This window comes from Lipophrys pholis (assembly GCF_963383615.2).
Source record: "Lipophrys pholis genome assembly, chromosome: 9".
In the NCBI taxonomy this organism is placed as follows: Eukaryota; Metazoa; Chordata; class Actinopteri; order Blenniiformes; family Blenniidae; genus Lipophrys; species Lipophrys pholis.
The window spans coordinates 27,352,021-27,371,128 of record NC_137639.1 but is presented as its reverse complement, the minus strand read 5'-3'; the positions used below and the strand labels follow the sequence as shown (position 1 = coordinate 27,371,128).

The 19,108-nt window shown below is 42.2% G+C and overlaps 1 protein-coding gene across 1 annotated transcript in view; it reads right to left on the bottom strand.

Annotated features, from left to right (window-relative positions):
• The window catches only part of thsd7ab (thrombospondin, type I, domain containing 7Ab), a gene marked incomplete at both ends in the record, with an annotated part of 203,187 nt that overhangs the window by 108,398 nt on the left and 75,681 nt on the right, over nt 1-19,108 (bottom strand). Inside the window, 3 exons of the mRNA XM_080471110.1 lie at nt 2,903-3,087; nt 4,079-4,327; nt 11,664-12,498. Of these exons, the coding sequence (XP_080327236.1) occupies nt 2,903-3,087; nt 4,079-4,327; nt 11,664-12,498 (1,269 nt within the window). The remainder of the gene's footprint in view (nt 1-2,902; nt 3,088-4,078; nt 4,328-11,663; nt 12,499-19,108) is intronic.

The following is a 19,108-nucleotide window of genomic DNA, read 5'->3' as shown; positions in this document are numbered from 1 at the left end:
GATCTCAAGATAAAGCCAATTTTAATGAAAACTTTGGGTGTAAATTACAGTGAAATGTCAACAAAATGCCTCCTATAGTTGTTGCATTATGCACATTTTTAAAAACTCATGGCTTTGACCATGTCCAATAACATGGGCATATGACAAAAAAGTATATAGAATTTTGGTCTGTTACCTTCACAAACAGGCATTATACAAACTTGTTGCACTACCCATGAATATGGACCTCATGCATTGAATCACCTGACTTCATTAATGACTGATTTACTCCAAAACAATACTGTGTGTGTGCCATCGTCAGGCTTCGATCTACCTAAACTCAGCTAAAGTGATTCAACCATCATTAGACTGAACCACACAGTGAAAACTGCTCAGCTTCTGTGTCACAGGTATTTGATTGGGGCTTCAATTCGGGGAAACACGAGTGAGTCGTCCCAGAAAATGGCTGGATTTTTGTTTTAGCAGTGCCAATACTTTTAAAAGTAACAAATTAGTTTGCAGACTGGGGTCACTTGGGTAAAATTTTAACAACGTCTGGTCATTGGCCATGCAAACTTGAATCATATTTAGTAGATTAATCAGAACATGTGGAGTAATTCACACAAGGTTTGCAGATATTTTTCAGCAAAAACTCAAATTCTTGGCAAAGAAAATAGTAAATTCTAATCAGACTATCACAACACACCTAATAGGGTATTTGTTTAAATTGTTGAATATATTGTTAGTTAACAAAGTCTTAAAAAAACATCCTAATTAAGGTCATATCTTTGTGTGTGTGTGTGTGTGTGTGTGTGTGTGTGTGTGTGTGTGTGTGTGTGTGTGTGTGTGTGTGTGTGTGTGTGTGTGTGTGTGTGTGTGTGTGTGTGTGTGTGTGTGTGTGTGTGTGTGTGTGTGTGTGTGGCACAGACTGAAGCTTCCTCCATTTATCAGGTGATACAAACACATGCAAATTGTCTGTAGAGGAGGAGGAGATGAATCTTCAGGTGTTAAAAATGTTTCACCTTCAGGGGGGATAAAAAAAACAAACCCTCCAGAAGAAGCAGTTTTAGAGGAAAAGGAGGCGTCTGTAAGGAATGAAGGGGAGCTAATGCTCTCTCAGATGAGTCGGAGGCTGAGCAATCTCAAACAACACAGCACAGACACTCGGTACACAGTCAGAGGGACGTGGACAACACAGGAGAAACTGGCTTTGTCAGGGAAAACAGCAAAAACATGATCCAACACACGGGATGCAGTGGGATCATTTTGTTAGAACAGGGATAAGACCAAGATAAAGAAAATCAGCCATGTTAGAGAAAAACAAAAGCATGAAAGATGACACTCCTCACTCAGAACAGGGCTTCTACACAAATAAAAACAGAGGCTTATTTGTCCCATGCAGACTTATGTATAACTGACAGATGCAGAAAACACCAGGGTTTGGGTTCGCCAATGAAATCATGATGAAAAGTAATACAATGAGTGTAAACCTTAACTTTACTTAATGAAAACACATTTAGAATAGAATAGAATGTCAATGCAATGAAGGGAAATTAAAAGTGCAAAACTGCAAGTTTAACAGGAGCAACTATTGCAGGGTTATATGTAAAGACCTAAACTCATGCTACATTTTTATTGTCTGGAGCGGCCATTACCAAACTCCAAAGTGCAACGGCACATTTGAAAATTTTCTGATTCCAACACTAATGTCCACAATCTGGTCATATTATGAGCCCGAGGACCCGTTTATGTGACACCATTTTCAAGTGAACACGGAAAACTTCTGTTACATCTTGGGTGCCTGTTATCACAACAAAGGTGCTAGGAGCCACTGAAAATGCAACTTTTGAAAACGGCTCCCAAGTTGGAACTTTTCGGAAATGGTCTGCCTCTGTGTCGACGGAGGAAATCGCAACTTTTCCAAAATGCTGCTACTGCGCATCCTCACCACGGCTGTAGTAAATAGTTCATCTGCACATGGGCGAGTATCCAACTTCATCATCTGTCCATTGAAATGTCCATGTACTCCCATTGTCGGTGTATATAGCATTTTGTGTGTGTGTGTGTGTGTGTGTGTGTGTGTGTGTGTGTGTGTGTGTGTGTGTGTGTGTGTGTGTGTGTGTGTGGTTTCATTACAAAACAACCAACAGCGCAAACATAAAAACGACATCCTTTTCAGCTTGTCTGTCGTTTCCGTGTAAAAGGACATGGTTTTTAAAACATTTGCGTGACGCAATACTTTATTGAAATGAAAACAATAACTTTTGTTGTGTGAACTGGGCTTCAGTTTCTGTTTCAGCAGGATTAAGTGAAAGCAGACTACATTTTAAACTCTTTTACATCCGGTTTAGGATGAGTTTTGATGAAACGTGACAATAGAATGTATTTTAATAAAGATGCACAGAACAATAAAATGTACATCTTTCAATATTAGTGATAAAAAAAAAATAAAAAATCAATGATTGAAAGACATCTGGTTTATAACTTGCATTTAAGTTTTTCATTAAAGTCTGTTTCTCACTCATGCAAATGTTGAAGTTTGAGGTCATGAGGTGGGACAACTTCCATTGGGTAGTCAACTTCACGGAAAGAGTGTTTTTCTAAGTACTTTATTCTAGTTATTTAAAAATAAAAAATAAATTATTATTACTTTTTAAAATAGATCTGTATGCTACTTTTAGTGAGTATCAAACTGCAGATTGGATAGCTTCCTCGTCCACTAATGAGCCGTGACCCACAATTTAGGAGGCACTGGTGTTGGGATCTCAAAAGCCCTGAACGATATATTTAAATGTGAAGCACATCTGGAGGTCCCATTCTGTCCAGTCCACAGGTGAGGCAGCTGAAACGATTATCAGGGTAGGAGGGAGTGGGTGATGTGTTGATGAGAGACGGGTTGAAAGGGCCAATCCTAATAGTTTACCTTTGTCTTTCTCTTTCAGGTCGTTGAGGTACTTGAGGAGCTCGGCGTTGGCCTGCACACAGTACACCTCCCGGGTCTGCAGGCCGCCTCCACACAGCCCCGTCAGGTTGCTACGCCGACGGTCCTGTTGGCTTAGCAACGAGTCGACCCGGCAGTCGCTCCACTCGGTGGTTCTCCAGGTGTAACTTCAAAGTGAACATGGAGGGAAGAGAAAGAGGCGAGAGGGAGAGTCTCCTGCGTGGGCGTGTTGTGGTGTCGTACAGAGTGCATTCACAATCTTGCAGAGCTAATTTTAGAATAAACAGAGTTGAGAGGCGACTGTAGTACAGTATTTACAGCATGCGATTACAGGGATGAGGAGTGGAGGGTTAATCAGTTGCCCTGGCGATAGGAGGAAAAGACATTTTCTTCATGTCGATAATCATTTTTGATCAGGATTTCAGAACATTGAATTTAGCTCGGCGACCCGTCTGAATGAAAATCAAACCTCTTCCAGGATGAAATTAGGAATCTGCATCCTTGTTCCTCGGCAGCGGAAGTGGAAAGATAATGCAGATTGAAAGTGAGCCATCTGTAAACCCTTGTTATGTTTGTTTATGGTGAGTTTCTGGAATTTCCCAAACAATTTTTTGTCTCCCTCCATTTGTCTTTACTTCCAGTCTGGCACCAGCCCAGGCGCTAATCTTACTCCATATGCTACCTCACACACGCACGCACGCACGCACGCACGCACGCACGCACGCACGCACACACACACACACACACACACACACACACACACACACACACACACACACACACACACACACACACACAGACACACAAACACAAACACACACACACACATACACATACACACACACACACACGGGCCGCCCAGAGGAGCAAATTAGCTTGGTGATATGAGCAAAGAAAAGTCTGTAGGAAGCCTCAGCAAGGAATACCAAACACGTACTGTATTTCTGTCATTAGATGAAGACCTGCAGTCTTTTGTATCAGGTTAACAGCAAAGCTGTAGCCAAGGATGACGATACCGTGACACCGTATCACTCTCAAACATGAGTGTGTGCAGCGTGCTAAGCCATGAAGCAGACATGTACACTTTCAGTCAAACCCAAAGATCACCTGCTGTGATCACCCCCTACAATCCCCCCCCCATCATCATGAGCAACTCACGTGGCGCAGGGTGGGACGCCGTCCCCCTGCGGTTCACATGACTCTGTGTCCTCCATCGGCGGGCACGCCACCCCCTCCCCAACTGGGAACTGGAGCACCTGCCTGCTGCGGGTGCGATTCCCACCGGGAGACTCGGGGTCCAGGCAGGTTTTGGAACAGGGGCTCCACTCGGCCCAGTCGGTGGTCTGGCAGTCCTTCGGGAGGACGCAGGACTGGATGGTCAGCGGCAGGTCTCTTGGTGTGCAGAGCCTGGGAGGAGAGGGAGGTGCAGAGGGGAGTCAGGGTGTGATCTGAAGTTTCTATTTGTCCAAGTTGGACGAAGAACCAGAGCAGTATTGATTCGTGAGATAAGTTTATCCATATATCACACTTTATTCAACTTGCAGGGAGCCGGAGCCCATCTCAATCCACCGCGAGCAAACGAGCAGCACTCGGACAGTTCACAGTACAAATACAGAAGGACATGTACATGATTACATTTACACAGACAAGCTCAAAAGCAAACAAAGGCTCCTCTGACTGTGAGCTATAAACCAGTGAGCACAATGTCGTACAAGCCCTGCATACATTCTGCTCTTACATCGCACTATGTAAGTAGAATAAACCAGGAACAGGCGCCACAGTTGGCATGCCCCAGCATAACAACATTGGCACAGCGTCAACTCTCGCTATGCATATGATTTAAAATCAGTCATCATTGTTGTAAATCCAAAAACCGAACCATGTGGAAACGTGTTGTAAATTCAGTGAGTTATGATTATTTAAATCCTGTTAAGAGCTCCATCCTCAGTGGAAGTGAATGAACCAGGGCGAGGTGTCTGCTCTTATTGGTACATGTTGTTTGGTGTGTTGGGAGTAACTTATTCAGGTGCCGTGAGAAAAGTTCTGCATGTTTTGTCTCGGTACCTTGCTTTCATTATTTGGTTATTTGGTGTCTTTAAAATTGCCTGTCGATGCGAATGTGACCAATGACCGTCTCTCTGTGTGTGCCTGGTGACCTGTCATGGACGTACCCTTCCTTAGCCCAAACTACAGTAGGATCAGCTTTACAATACACAAGATGTCAGTGATGATTTGTGAGCATTTCAGTTTCTAGTTTTACAATATTTCACTCGCCAGTACGAGATGTATTGCAATATTAGGCAGACTGAATCCTCTGCTGGCTGTAATTAGCATACAATTATGACATGACAACCTTTTGCTTTTGACAAGACAGTGACTTCAAGCCTTTCTTTGCGTGTCACACAATCTATTCAAAGAGGGTTTATAAGCTTTTCCATATTGCCTGCCACATGTGACAGTTTGAAATGGTAACCAGATGTTTAGGTATAACCTCCATGAGACGAAAGCGTGGGCTGGCGTCAGACGCAGCTCAGAATCCTCCAGTTTAGACGAGATGGAATCAGATTGGAATGATTCCTTCATATCTCAGAAAATCATCCAAGACAAAAAAAAAAAAAAGAAAACTGGTGAGAATGTGTTTTACACTCAGGCCAAACATTGGCACACAACTTTCACAACTTTTTTTTCTTTTTCTCAAGAAGCACTGGGGCCTTAATGTTGAGTTATTTCTGCTAATCTGTTCATAACAAGGTGTTACCAACACTCAAGATCAGATTGAACCGTGTAGTGGGCCAATTCCGACTAATAGGCCATATCTTTAGCACCAACGCAATATAACATCATGCCACAAACTGAATTTTAAGAATAAGATACTCATGATGCTATTGAAACAGACATACTCGATATGCTGCATACTCGTCACCTGAATTGTACCAAAAAGCTTCAGTCACCTGTCAGAACCATTTTATTGTCAGAGTTGAACGTCTTTGCATGATCATAGCAACTGACATACGATGTGCAGCGCTTCAGTTTGAACCGTCTGCCCTTGACTGATGCCACATTGTCATTAGCTGCTCTCATTAACATGCACACGGCATAATGCCTTTCGCATTAAGACTGGAACAGGAGCGCTGCGACACACAGTGTGTATCAATCAGATCCAAGTGTTCTGGGGAAAAACCCAAAGCAAGCGCTGATCAATCGTACCCGCGCGCACCCCTTTGATCATCCCAATAGCATTTAGACGTAATGAATAAGCGTTCCTCTCCGGGTCCCCTCCGAATCCTTAGAAATTTGTTCTAAGTTAAGCCGGCTGCTTTCTGCTACTCAGTCTGGATGTGCCTCCCCTTGAGGCCATGCAGCTGACGAGCTATTAGTGCTAATTACAGCTCTGCTTCATTTAGAAGCCTCTCATTTAGACGTTGCCACCACACTTCACCTCCAGCTACTCAGGCTTTTTCGAAACGTAAAAGCAGTTTTGCTATAGATTCGTTTCAGTTCCCAATAAAGAAAAACAATGAGGACGTTAAACAGTGAGGGTGATGGCTTGATAGAACTTCTTGTGTGTTAAAAAGCTCATAATGCAGCCAGTGACCCATTTTCACGGAGAGTTTGCCGTTTGTTGCGTGCATTGCCCTGACATTTTTTATAAAAAAAAATTTTTTTTGCAGAGATTTCAAAGTTGCAAAAAAAGAAATCATTATTTCTTCATCTTCATTTCTTCTGTCATTCAGACAGAATGAGGACACAATCCTTTGCTGTTTAAATAAGTAAGATGATGTCTGAAAAATGCTCACTTTTAAGCTTGTAGGTTTTACGCTGTTACCCGCAACAATGGACTTCCGAGGGCTCCGAGACGAGACGCCGGCAGTCGGAAAGTCTCCGCGCTTTGGCGCTCACTTGCACGCTCATTACTTGAGCTGCATTCATCAAAACAGCCTCTAAATGGTCTGAAAACATAACTCTATGTGGGTCAAGTGATTAAAAGTGGCTTTTTGGAACTTTGGAGCCTCCGAAAGGAAGCTGTCTGAGAGAAGAAGAAGAACTGCCAAAATTAGATGACACACAACGTGCGCGACCTTCAGGAATAAACTCGATGATGTAATGTGACTGAGTTAGAAGGAAGTGTCCTGTTTGGGCGGAGACAGAAGCAGCCCGATGACAGATGTTCATCAAACAAAATTGGGAATGAAGCGTGCAAGATGTTCTGAGAGCGAGAGAGAGAGAGAGAGAGAGAGAGAGAGAGAGAGAGAAGGCCTGGCTGGGATATGATTGGCTTTTCACTAAGTTTGTTCCACTTTCCAGAAAGTGGCAAAAACAACTATGAATATTTTAGGACAAGAAATAAACAAGTCAAAGGATTAATATTTATGCTCCTAAGGGCATGTGAGTTGTTTTCATGGTTCTTTTGAAATATCTGATCCCAGTCACTGCTTAGAACCGGGTGCAAACAAAGCATTAATGACGAGATTTAGTACATAATTGATCAAATCTTGGAGTACAAGTGGCGGGTGACATAGAACGTGATAGAAATGGAGGACTAGCACTACCAACACCGTCACTGATGCTTTCCAGGAGATCAGAAACATTAAAAAAGCCCCAAATCCAAGTTTCCAGGGAGGCATTATAATTCAGTCCAAGAAACACGAAAATGAGACGAGCGATCCCTTGAAATAATTCTTCAGATGAACTGCTGATTGGTCGTGTAATGACGACAGCCAAGCTTCATCACACAAATCATCAAGGATTTGCACAAGCTTGCATTTGATCCATTTCAGAGTCATAATTTACAGCCTTAACTGTCTGAAATGTAGACGGCAGAAGCTGGTCCACTGTGGTCATAAAGGGGAACGATACTCAGGCAGACTGTGGTAATAAAACAAAGACTTGACTTGAAGTGCTAAGAAAACCTCCATCACATCATTCCACCACCAGCAGCAGCCTGAACCGACAAAACAAGGCAGCTTTCATGTTGTTCACGCCAAATTCTGAGCGCGGTGGCCGAAATCATCAGACCAGGAAACGTTTCTCAAAATTCTGATGTTGTTTTGGTGAGCCTCAGCTTGCTGTTCTAAAATGACAATGGTGACCAATTTTTTTTGTTTTTAGGTTATTTGAGTTACTTCTGAATTTCTATCATCTCCAACCAGTCTGTCCATTCTCCTCTGACCTTAACGTGCCATTTTCTTTCCTGCTCACTGGGTATCTTCACTTTTTCTCACCATTATCCGTAAACACAAAAACCTGTATGAAAATCCCAGCAAACCAGCAGTTTTCTATTGCTTGGTTTGAACTTGCTTACACGCCTAAATATATTGAGCTGCTGTGATGTGATTGGCTGATTAGTTGACGAAGTTGAGGTAGTGGAAGAAAAGTGACCAAATGGGTGCATTTGGGATGCATTAGCAAGATAATATGAGCCGTTTCCTTCTGCGATCTCCACAATGCATCATGAGATCTACATGTTTGATTTAAACGAAAAGTTTTCTGTTATCACTATAAAACAGTGTCGTGTAGACGGGGCCTGAAACTTGAGCTCTTCAACTCTATGCTTGTCAGACGTCAACACTGAAGAAGAAAACAACCGAGAAAGAATCTTACTTAGAAACCCAACTGCCTGATCTGTGCTCTTTGTGTGAAATGCCATGATTATGCATTAGAAGACGTTTGCATGTTTATAGCCAGCCGAGAAAATGAGCTCACCATGCAGGCAGGAGACTTCCACTGTAATCCCTCGAGAAGCCAATCAGAGGAAGAGAAGTTCAGGTCATTGTGTCCCTACATGAGGGATTCATGAATCCCCAAAACGGACCAGATAGACACTCTAGGAGAACATCATGTCACATCTTACATCACCGTGTGTGCTGAAAACCTCAAGAGATTCTTCTTCCTATTGTGTTAATCTCACAATTTTAGTGTCACTTCAGCTGCAATTATGGCAGAGAGCGGAAAAACAAAACTGCATGACAACTTCCACGTTTACCGCGGGAAGTGACACCTTGGGGGGGTTGTAATGATCACGGATGTGTCCTGGAGAGACGGATGCATGTTTAAACCACCATCAGATATCTGCCTCTCCATTGCTTCTTGGATTTAGATCAGCTCGGTCCCGAGACACACGAAGCGGCCAGGTGTAAATTGGGTCATTAGGTGTAATGAGTGACAATATCAATTAAAGTAGTTTTTGCTCTCCACAGCCTGTAGGAGGGGAGGTTCGACATCAACACGTCCTCACGTCATTTAAGCGGTAATGAGATTAACGCATGTTTAATTAACACAATACTATTGCTAACCTTGCATTATGTCCCTAACCTATGGCATGGTTTGAATTGATGATCTCTATAAGATGTTGAGTACCCGCAACAGATTTAGATCCCGGAGGAAAGGTTTGATGTGCATTTCAAACAAAGACTTGCAAGTGGGAGCAGAGAGCTATTTGATCCATCTTATTTTCAGTCAGACGGTGTAACATTGTAACTCACAGCAATAAAAAATGTGAAGGGCGAAAGGTTGCGTCCCGGTTGGATTTAACCATTTAATAAATGGAAACACTCATTCCAGCTACAGCATGTAGTTTGGACAATGATAGGCACTGGAGGTGTAATTCGGTCACTTTATTCGAGCAAATGACTTGTTTGATGTGGTTCCAAATCTTCACATTATGATATTCTTAAAATCACCTGCTTGTTATAGCTTTCATTCTCTGGGGGAAGCTCTTTTCAAAACAATTTCTTCACCTGTTCTGACAAAACACCCACATTTTAACTTTGAGTTCTGAAGCCATGTATTATTATTATCCTCTAAAGTACATCTCAAAAATAGCATAGATTCATTTTAAAAAGCAGTTTTTAATTGGTTAAAACTGGCTTCACTGTGTGGACGTTCATCGTGGTGTTTGTCTCATTGTCAATTGCTCTTTGTCACCCGGGCGTCTGGCCAAGGTGGTTTGTCTTCCAATCAAGAAAGTGGTGGTTCGATCCTCTAGCTCACCCCTGTCCATTTGTCCTTGAGCAAGACACTGTAAAACCAATAATGTTCATTCATTCATTTTCTTCCGCTTATCCGTTTCCGGGTCGCGGGGGTGACAGTCTGAGCACCGTCACCCAGATCACAATGCACCATTTAAGAACCTTCCTGAAACCTTCCTGCAGGTGGTGAGCCCACAGGAAGGTGGCGCCCGGCGTGGGACACGAACCCACTACCCTGAGATTGTGAGTCTCATGCTCTACCAACTGAGCCAGCCGGGGGACATACCAATAATGTAATAATGGATAATAAGTTAAGCTTTATAAAGGTATTATTATCCATTATTACCAATAATGTAATAATGGATAATAATACCTTTATAAAGCTTAACAACCTATTGAAATAATGTAAGCACTTTCCAATATTTCATATTTAATTTAAGTCTTATTATTATTCAATAAATGAAAAAGCATTAAATAAAACATTTGAAAACATAAATGGATAAATTTCTTCATGAATAAAAGCAGTTTGCTGAGCAAAAATAGGTATAACAGTCTTCAGTTTCATTCACTGACGATCCATACTATGCACCACTCCCTCAAATATGGTTTTAAATCCTTTGTAAACCATTTCATTACATCATTGCCAACCTAATACATTATTTATACATTTGAAATACGCAAAATGATGATATTCATCACTTTACTGCTTGCTACAAACCCTAAGTGTCGTATGTGAGCATCTTGCATTGTGGCAAAGCCACCATCGGTGAACGAATGTGGCGAGTGATTAAGACTCACCGCATTCACCTCACAGCTAGAAAATCCCCGGTTCGAGTCCAGGCCAGGTGAGCCTTTCCCAATGGGTTTTGTCTATTCTTGCTTTGCGTGCATTGGTTTTCTCTGGGTACGCCGGTTTCTTCTCACAGTCCACAAACACCAGTTTAACGTTTATTGTTTATCGGAAATTGCCAATAGGGCTGAATGTGACATACTATTCATGTGTGTCCTATAATGGACTGGCTACCTGTCCAGGCTCTATCCTGCCTTTGAGCACAATCAGGTGATACCCTGAACTGGATAAATCATGATGGAAGATGGATCTATGAACAGACAAATATTGCCCTGCGGCGTAAATGAGTCCATCAGTGACCGTCTGTTTTTGTGGAAATCAAAGATGGTTCAATAAATGGCAACTTAAATTTAAAAATACAGAAAACGGTGCAATATTACTTTGTGACTGAGCAATTCAATTTTAGCTCGGAGTTTCAAAATAATGGCTGATTCATCCCTTTCTCATGATTACGTGTCAATTCCAAATCACAGACTAAAAGACAAGAAATGTTCCTCATTCTGAGAGTTGCTACACAAACTAAAGGCTTCATTTGATGTCACTGAGTATTTCTTTTTCCACTTCTCTCCTTGGAAGTTGACACCAAATACACTGTACTGCAAGCTTTGTGTCACTGCTGCGACAGCACGGCAGCAACAGAGACACAGGTGATACACATCCACCCCTGACACCTACCTCCTGACAAGGAGACGACAAAAACGTGACTACAGATTTAGCATCATGATGAGGTGGTGAAAATCCACCGATTTCGGAGCAAGTGCACTTTGAGATCAAATTAAATCAAACTGCAAGGAAACATATTAAAACTGCTGGCATAGCATGCTGATTTTCTTTTCTACAAGCTTGTTTCCGTTACAGTAGCATCATTTCATGATAAATAGTCAATCATCATTATCTAAAAAACGTGAAAATGTGTGCTACTCACCAGCGTCCCACGGCGCTACCATTCCTATGAATGCAGACCACATCCCGGGTCTGGTAGCCCACCTGGATGTCCCAGAAGGGGCTCTCCTGTCGGTTGAGTCGGTTCCTGGTCCGTTTCTTCTGGATAAGCTCCCTCGTCTCCGGATCTTTAACTCCAGTCCTCTCTCTGAGCCCCTGGCCTTTCCCTTTCCTCCGTTTGACTTGGCGTGCAGTCCGAGTCGGAGGGAGGGCGCAAGGACTCCACTGTCCAACTCTGAGACTGTACATGCCCTCTGGACCGGTGCAAGGCCCCGGTTTGCAAGACTGGAACTCAGTTAGGTTGGGGCAGAAAGCGCCACCAAAAAGTGGAGGGACCAGGACGCTGCGCACTCTGTTCCTTAGGCCTGTTCCACATGTTTTGGAGCAGGACGTCCAGGGCGAATACTCCGAAACCACACAGTCCTGAGGGCAGGGGATCAAACACGCCTGCTCCAGCCGAGGCTTGGGCTCAAAGTACTCACAGATGGCATCCTCCGCTGGAGACTCGTCCGACTTGAGTATGCAGCCCACCTCTCGGGTCTGAATGCCCTCTTCGCCTCCGCTGCATGTGAACAGCCGCGGGGCTCCGAAGGTCCTTGCCGACACTGGCACGCACGCATTCCAGGCACCCAGTTTCCAGTCATACAGGTCCTTGTGCCAGTCGCACACACGGAAACAGTTTCTCTGGTTGGAGGGACGCTGGCCCTGGTCACAGTTGGTGTGAAGCGTTGTCCAGCCGTCCACATGGGCACACCAGACCGCCCGGCTTTGGCTGCCACCTGGGCCACAGTCGCTGCCCATGCATCTCCCCCATGGACCTGGGCAAGAAATGAAAAGGCTCGAATTATAATGTGTATTGAGCTTTCAACTTCAGACAGTCTGATGAATAGAATTAGAGAGGAAATTACTTAATGATGCGGCCAATAGGAAAAGATGACACATCACTTAAAGTTGCAGTGTTGGGTTACAATGATTTAACACCCTGGCAACTGACTGGTCGAGTTAACAAACAACCACTAGTTTCATTAGCAACTATTACTGGGAATCGATGAACTTTCGAACCAGAAATCCATAAAGTGAGACTGAGCCGCTTCACTCTAGCCTGCTGTCAGCTGAAAATAAAGCACGAAATACACAGTCAAGGATGACACAGTGAATCCACAGATACCTCTAATATGGCCCTTGATGTAAAGGTGCTGAAAAGCTGTTGGCAACCAGCAGCAGATTATGCGTGAGTGCAAGAAATCGTGTCACATTCAATGAGAATAATCTGTCACCTCGCCTTTGTGCCACTCTTCAGACGCAGCAGTTTTCCAGAGTGGGGCAGAAAGTGTGTGAGTGCGGCGGCAGGGCGGGGTGGGACGGGGGTGATTAAGCGACGCACATACAGCGTGCAACAGTGGAGATTATAGGTGATCAAAGGGAAACGTCTGAAAGCCAATTTACAGAGGCTGTGAGTTATCTGTCGCATTTATCAAATCACACTGGCAAGCTACAGGAATTGTCACACACATCAATACAACTTATGCCTTTGTACACAACCGTCTGGCACAACCTTCTCTTGTCCCCATTTACTAATTGCGGGATAGATTTAACAAACTCTCCCGGAGCAGGACTGCAGTATATCACTGGGCCTTTGCTTTGGGATAAAAATACATTACAACCATTTAGCTGAAGAATGCAGGGCCTTTTAGCCTCACACACCGAAGCAGACTATCTAGTCACTTCATATCTCCAACACTGTGTAGCTTAATATTTTTTTATTCCTCCTCGGCATAAAGGACCATTTTTGTCGAAAAAATATTAAAAATCCATCAGTGAACCACATTGCTGCTCAGACCTTCACCACAAGGAACATAAAAAAAAATTAAAAATCCACCAGCACAGCTAATGTGTTTATTAAGCTCTTGCTAAAATAGACCCAAACAATTGCAATATTTATTTCTGCTTGACAAATGCTTTCTCAAACCCATAATGCCAAAGATTTTTGTGGGGAGAAATAATCTGTCCATGTCCTAATATTAAAACTATACATACATGTGACCCATTTTTAATGAATATCATACCCATTTAAGACCAATGGATTTTGTAGCAGTCACTATTTGGAGCTGACTGGGTAAATACTATGTGGTTCACAGTGCAAGACAAACGGGTTCATTTGGGCCCATACGATGACTTTGCATAAGAATTTATGGCCGTTGTGGCTCGGTTGTAGAGTGGTTGCTTCCTCCTGTCCACTAATCGAAGTGTCCTTGAGCAAGACACTGAACTTCAAAATGCTCCAATTGGATGGATTGAGCACATTTTATGGCAGCCACATCCATTGGGTTAAGGAATTTGGGATTGATAAAGTTGTTCTCTTCTATAACTTTAAATTGTCAATAAAAGTAATCAATGGCTTCAATGCCATGCTGTGTAGGTTTTCTGCAGATTTGCAGAAACACTTGAAGCTTAGATTCTTGTCGTCCTTCCTCAAGCTTGCTGCTTTGATGTTCTTCCTCACCACATCTATGAACCTCCTCAAGAAGCGCCTATGGGGTCACCGCTCGATCGAAGGGCTTCAGGTTCCATCAGTTCATACGTTAAAGTGTCCTTGGGCAAGACAGTGAGCGCCAAACTGCTTCCAGTGGATGGACTGAGCACCTGACATGGCAGCTCCCTCCATTGATGTGAGTGTTTGTTATTAGGTGGATGTGACAAACAATATGAAGTGCTTTGAAGGCTGCTAAAGGAGAAAAAATGTGCCGTTTAAGTTAAATCTATTGATCGGAGTGTCTTTCTCAGTGTCTTTATCATCTCTCCTACATACATGACCAAACCATTGCAACCTTTTCTCTCTAACTTTCCCACCAAACTGTCCAACATGAGCTGTCTCTCTAATGTCATCATTATTAATCCTGTAAATTCTGCTCTACATCCTGTCTTTTGGTCAGTGCCACTATCTTCAAAACATACAGTGTAGATACTGTCAATCCAATCCAATAGAACTTCCTTCTCCACCAACCCTGAATACTTCTAAGCTCAAAGTTAAAATATGAGCAACAAATGAAAGACATGAACACTTGAGGCAAACTAGGATACTTTGAGGAATTATCAAAATAGCTTGTTAAACTTACTTTACTAGTCAACCCATGTTACAAGGCCTCTGAAATAAAATGAATTTGACAGCCCTGGTTTGGAATTGCTAAAGTAGTGAGAATTAACTGAACTCGGTCTTTCTATTGGATGCATAATAAATAACACTGCTAATCATTAATGAGGAGAAAAGTGTGGTGATGGTATTGCAAATTAATAATTGCTCTTTTGATTAACAAGGCTCATGCTGGGAGATGCTTTTTTGTGTGTGTGTGCGTGCGTGTGTTTTTTTGTTTTGTTTTGATGTTTTGCTCTGTAAACAAAACCTTAAAACTCAGAGCTGGCTCCCCTGACTAAAAAACATTTGCTGCATCCTATGAATAAAAAAGGTCTATGCATGAATAAACACCTCCATGCACCACTTTGTTGCATATGTTGTTATTTGAACAAATCTTTTGAAAAGCAGACTAGGTTCAATTTTAATTTCATAATACTGGCATGGAATAATAGAGCTTGAAATTTGATGATTTATTTTTAATGTCAAGCCGATGTTGACTTATCAGACACTGAACAATGTCTGCTAAAATGATCTCTTGTACATTATCTTTGGGAAAAAACATAAGTTTGAGGCCCAGTCAAAGATCAGACATAAGCGAGGATTAAAGTTGAAGGCAGCTTTGTTTCTGATCTCATCACCTGGTACGTTTGAATCCACCGTCAGTGGACAACAAAGGCTGCATACACAGTTTCAATGGCTGTTGTAATTCTCAGTATATAGACACTGTAAATCAATGTCTTATCCTCTACCCCCCCCCCCCCACCCCACCCCCAACCCCATCTCTTTTCCTGATAAGAATCTGCAGCTGCAGTCATGCAATTACATAATCGCTGATACGTAGAAACTGGTGCTAAAAAGAAGATTTACAGAGAGAAATAATTCTGTACCCATGAAGTGAATGCAGTGTTTGTCTCGGCTCATAAAAGCTGTGTGATGTTTATTTTTAATCCAATGAGAGAAAAATGTGACTTGGAAGTATTTGTCCTTTAACAACACAAACTGATGAAGACAGTTTGAAAGTGCCATCGCGGCAGACGATATCAAATTTTCAGGCAAAGAAAGAAAAAAAAAATGTTCACTAAAAGCTGAAGCGCAGCAGAATCGGAGAGTTTCTCAAGTGCCAAAATAAAACACCTCCCACCCAAATCCAATTCACACCAGATAGAAGTTCAGAGACTATTTTCTGACAGCCTCTCAGCACTTCTCCAGGTCAGAACTCTACTATTAAACTGCTTTTCATTGAAAGTAAATGGTACTTGACCACCTTAAACCGGCCTGATGTAGGGTAAGACCAGCAATGGCATCATCTTCTCTCTTAATGCGTCTTAAAAACATCATGTTAGATCTTCGAAACTGCAGTCACACTGTTTACACGCAAAACTGAGACTTGTCCCTTGGATGCGAATCAATGTGAAACCCTGGTAGCCTAAAGCTCAGCCTTTCAATATTGCATGCCGGCTGACAGCGCCATTAGACATGGCTGAAAACAAACCGCGTTTCACCCCCATCTATCACTTGTTCAGCAAAAATTACCCACAGCATCATCAGTTACCACCACTGGACTCTGTAGCATGAGCCTTATAAGATTTCTAATGAGAATGGGATGGTGCTTTCACACCTGCTGTTTTTAGGTCGAACGTGAGACTTCACACCAAAAGTCTGAAGATCAGGGTGCACGCCCACTGGATCACTTTTCTATTTCAATGTGAAATGTTTTTCTTAAATCTCAGCCATACGTCTTTGTAAAACTCCCGACGGTTGCAGTTGTGTCAAAAAACACAATAAACGTATTGTAAATAGTTAGCAGCGCTTCCTTTATTCAGTCACGGCAACTTGTAGATAATCGTGGTCAGTAGTCATGGAACATTCCAATCCATGTCGTCATGCGAACATGTTCCATCCCCATGTCATCATAGAAACAGGATGTTGTCACTCATGAAGTCATGGAAACACGGCACCATCCATTTCGTGAAGCTCACTGTGCTCATGCCCAATTGTCATAGAAACATGACAATTATGTCCTCGCACTAAGTTGTCATGGAAACGTGGCAAAGATGTTGACCTGCTCTGTAGTCATGGAAACCTAATGCTCAACTATGTCAACATGTGTGCAATTTCATTATATCACTCATAATGACAAATAAAGCATTCTATTCTATTCTATTCTATTCTATGTTCAGTAGGGACGATGACAATTATGTCATCATGGAAACAATGATTCCTGCTATCACAGCAATCCTCATAGCGTCATTCTCAGTAGTCATGGAAACATGGTACTTTCCATATTGTCATGTTCAGTAGCCATGGAAACATGGCTCTTCCTCAGTCGGTGCAGTATTACATCTTGGTTCGTACCAAATGAACACTTAATGTCATGTGTGAAAGAGTCCAAACAGTGTTGGCAGATCTCCTCCAGCCAGTTTGATCCAAGCATTGCAGTTACTGAAGGAGTCTCATGTTTCCTTTTCTTCTGAGCATGACGACATGGAAAGAACCATGTTTACGTGGCTAGAAGTTGTGCAACCCAAGAACTTGGAAACATCATGCACCACTTCCTGCACAGTCTTTAATACATTTTGACATTTCTTGGCTTTTTAATCCAGCACAGTTGATCCGAGGATTTAAATTGTTGAAAGTTGCATGTTTATGAAGATATCATTGAGAGATCAAGGGTTTGGCTCCAGGTTCGTTGGCTTTGCCCTGAACCATGGTTCATCATTTGGGATATGATTCCAGAACAGACTCTTCAGGCAAAGTAAAAGTGTTCCATCCTTGAAAACAGCAGGTGGAAAAGCAGCCTTGGGCAATTGAATGGTAGTTATGAAACGCAAATTTTTTCTGATTATCCAGTTTTACGCTTCTCTGTATGTGCAAAAAGTGGATCTCATCTGATCTACAAAACAAATGTACAGACACAAACACTGATTGGCACATTTACATCTTGCTGAAACTCAAACATCGGCACATTCATTGAGTTGTCTGTGAATAGAGATGTATATATAACTCAGAGTCATGCAATCTAAATGTAAATTTTGTTTTGATCATCAAAAAAAAGATTCTCATTGCTGATAGTGGAGCTACTGATAACCTCTGGAGGGTTCACATTCATGTCAGAATTCATGTCGAACGGCCACAGCTCAATCAGGAGCCGGCAGGATGGAGAAGAACTACTCAGCCAAAATATATTGTCCTCTTCAGAAAATATATGGTTCCCTATTAGACCGGTGGCAAGTCTGTGTCAAAGCTCGATACTTAACAAAATTGTGAACACGTTGGCTCCAGTCTCCTGTGCCCTTGGATAAGCGCTGAATAAACAGTAAGAATAATTGATGTGACAAAGCCCTTTGATTTAAAAGTATCCGTCATGGTCATCACGCTTCATTTTTCTTTTACTGGTGGGGCAAACGGGCCAATCAAGAGGTGACGTGCTCGCCCTTCATTGTTTCACTCAGGAAATATTTCAAATGAAAGCCGTGTCCGTCCGTCAGGCAGCGAACCTGTGGCTGACGTTAATGTCCGTCCGGGCTCTTACATGTCGTAAAGACAGCTGAGGGAAGTCATAAAAAGTAATGATTTGAGACTTTGCCTTTGTGAAAATGGGAAACTCATTCGATCGAAATAGACGTTTACCATCAAAATCTAAAAGCCATGTTGACCTGAGTCAATCTGAGCGTTTGTGGCAAAAGCAACAACATTTCCCGTTCATTTCTTAACACATTACACACAGAAACAGTCATGAGGATCCGGAGACCAGGACTTTTAACCAGAGTGTTTTCTGTAACGGACCCACTTTTTGTTTTAATTCTGAAGTAATTGCAATGTTGTCCCTCATTTTTAAAGATGACATCACAAAGGCAGAATTTGCTTGAAATTACTAAAAAATCTAAGAGCAATGGAGAAGAGGTGAAACTAAAATTCAAGACAACTGTCCCTAAGGCAAGGAACAATGTATTGACTGAGTTAGTCGTAACAAGTTATATCTAAAAAAAAGTCTTCACGTGTTCTACAAATAATCAGTGCGTGATTTTCTGGAAATGGACACATCTCACCTGAGACTGATTTTTAACACATGGTGGGATAAAATTGATCTCCCTTTCATAGTTATCCCAAGACAGGTGGGTCCTATTATCTTCATTATAATTAACAATTTTTTTTACCCAAAATATAAGTTTAAAACTTCTTTCTTGGTTTTATCACATTTTTTTAGCCTCTTCGTGGCTATCGTTGGTGAGTTCAAACACGTATGAGGCATGTATATTTGTCTAAAAGCTACAGATACAACTTCCAACCTGTCC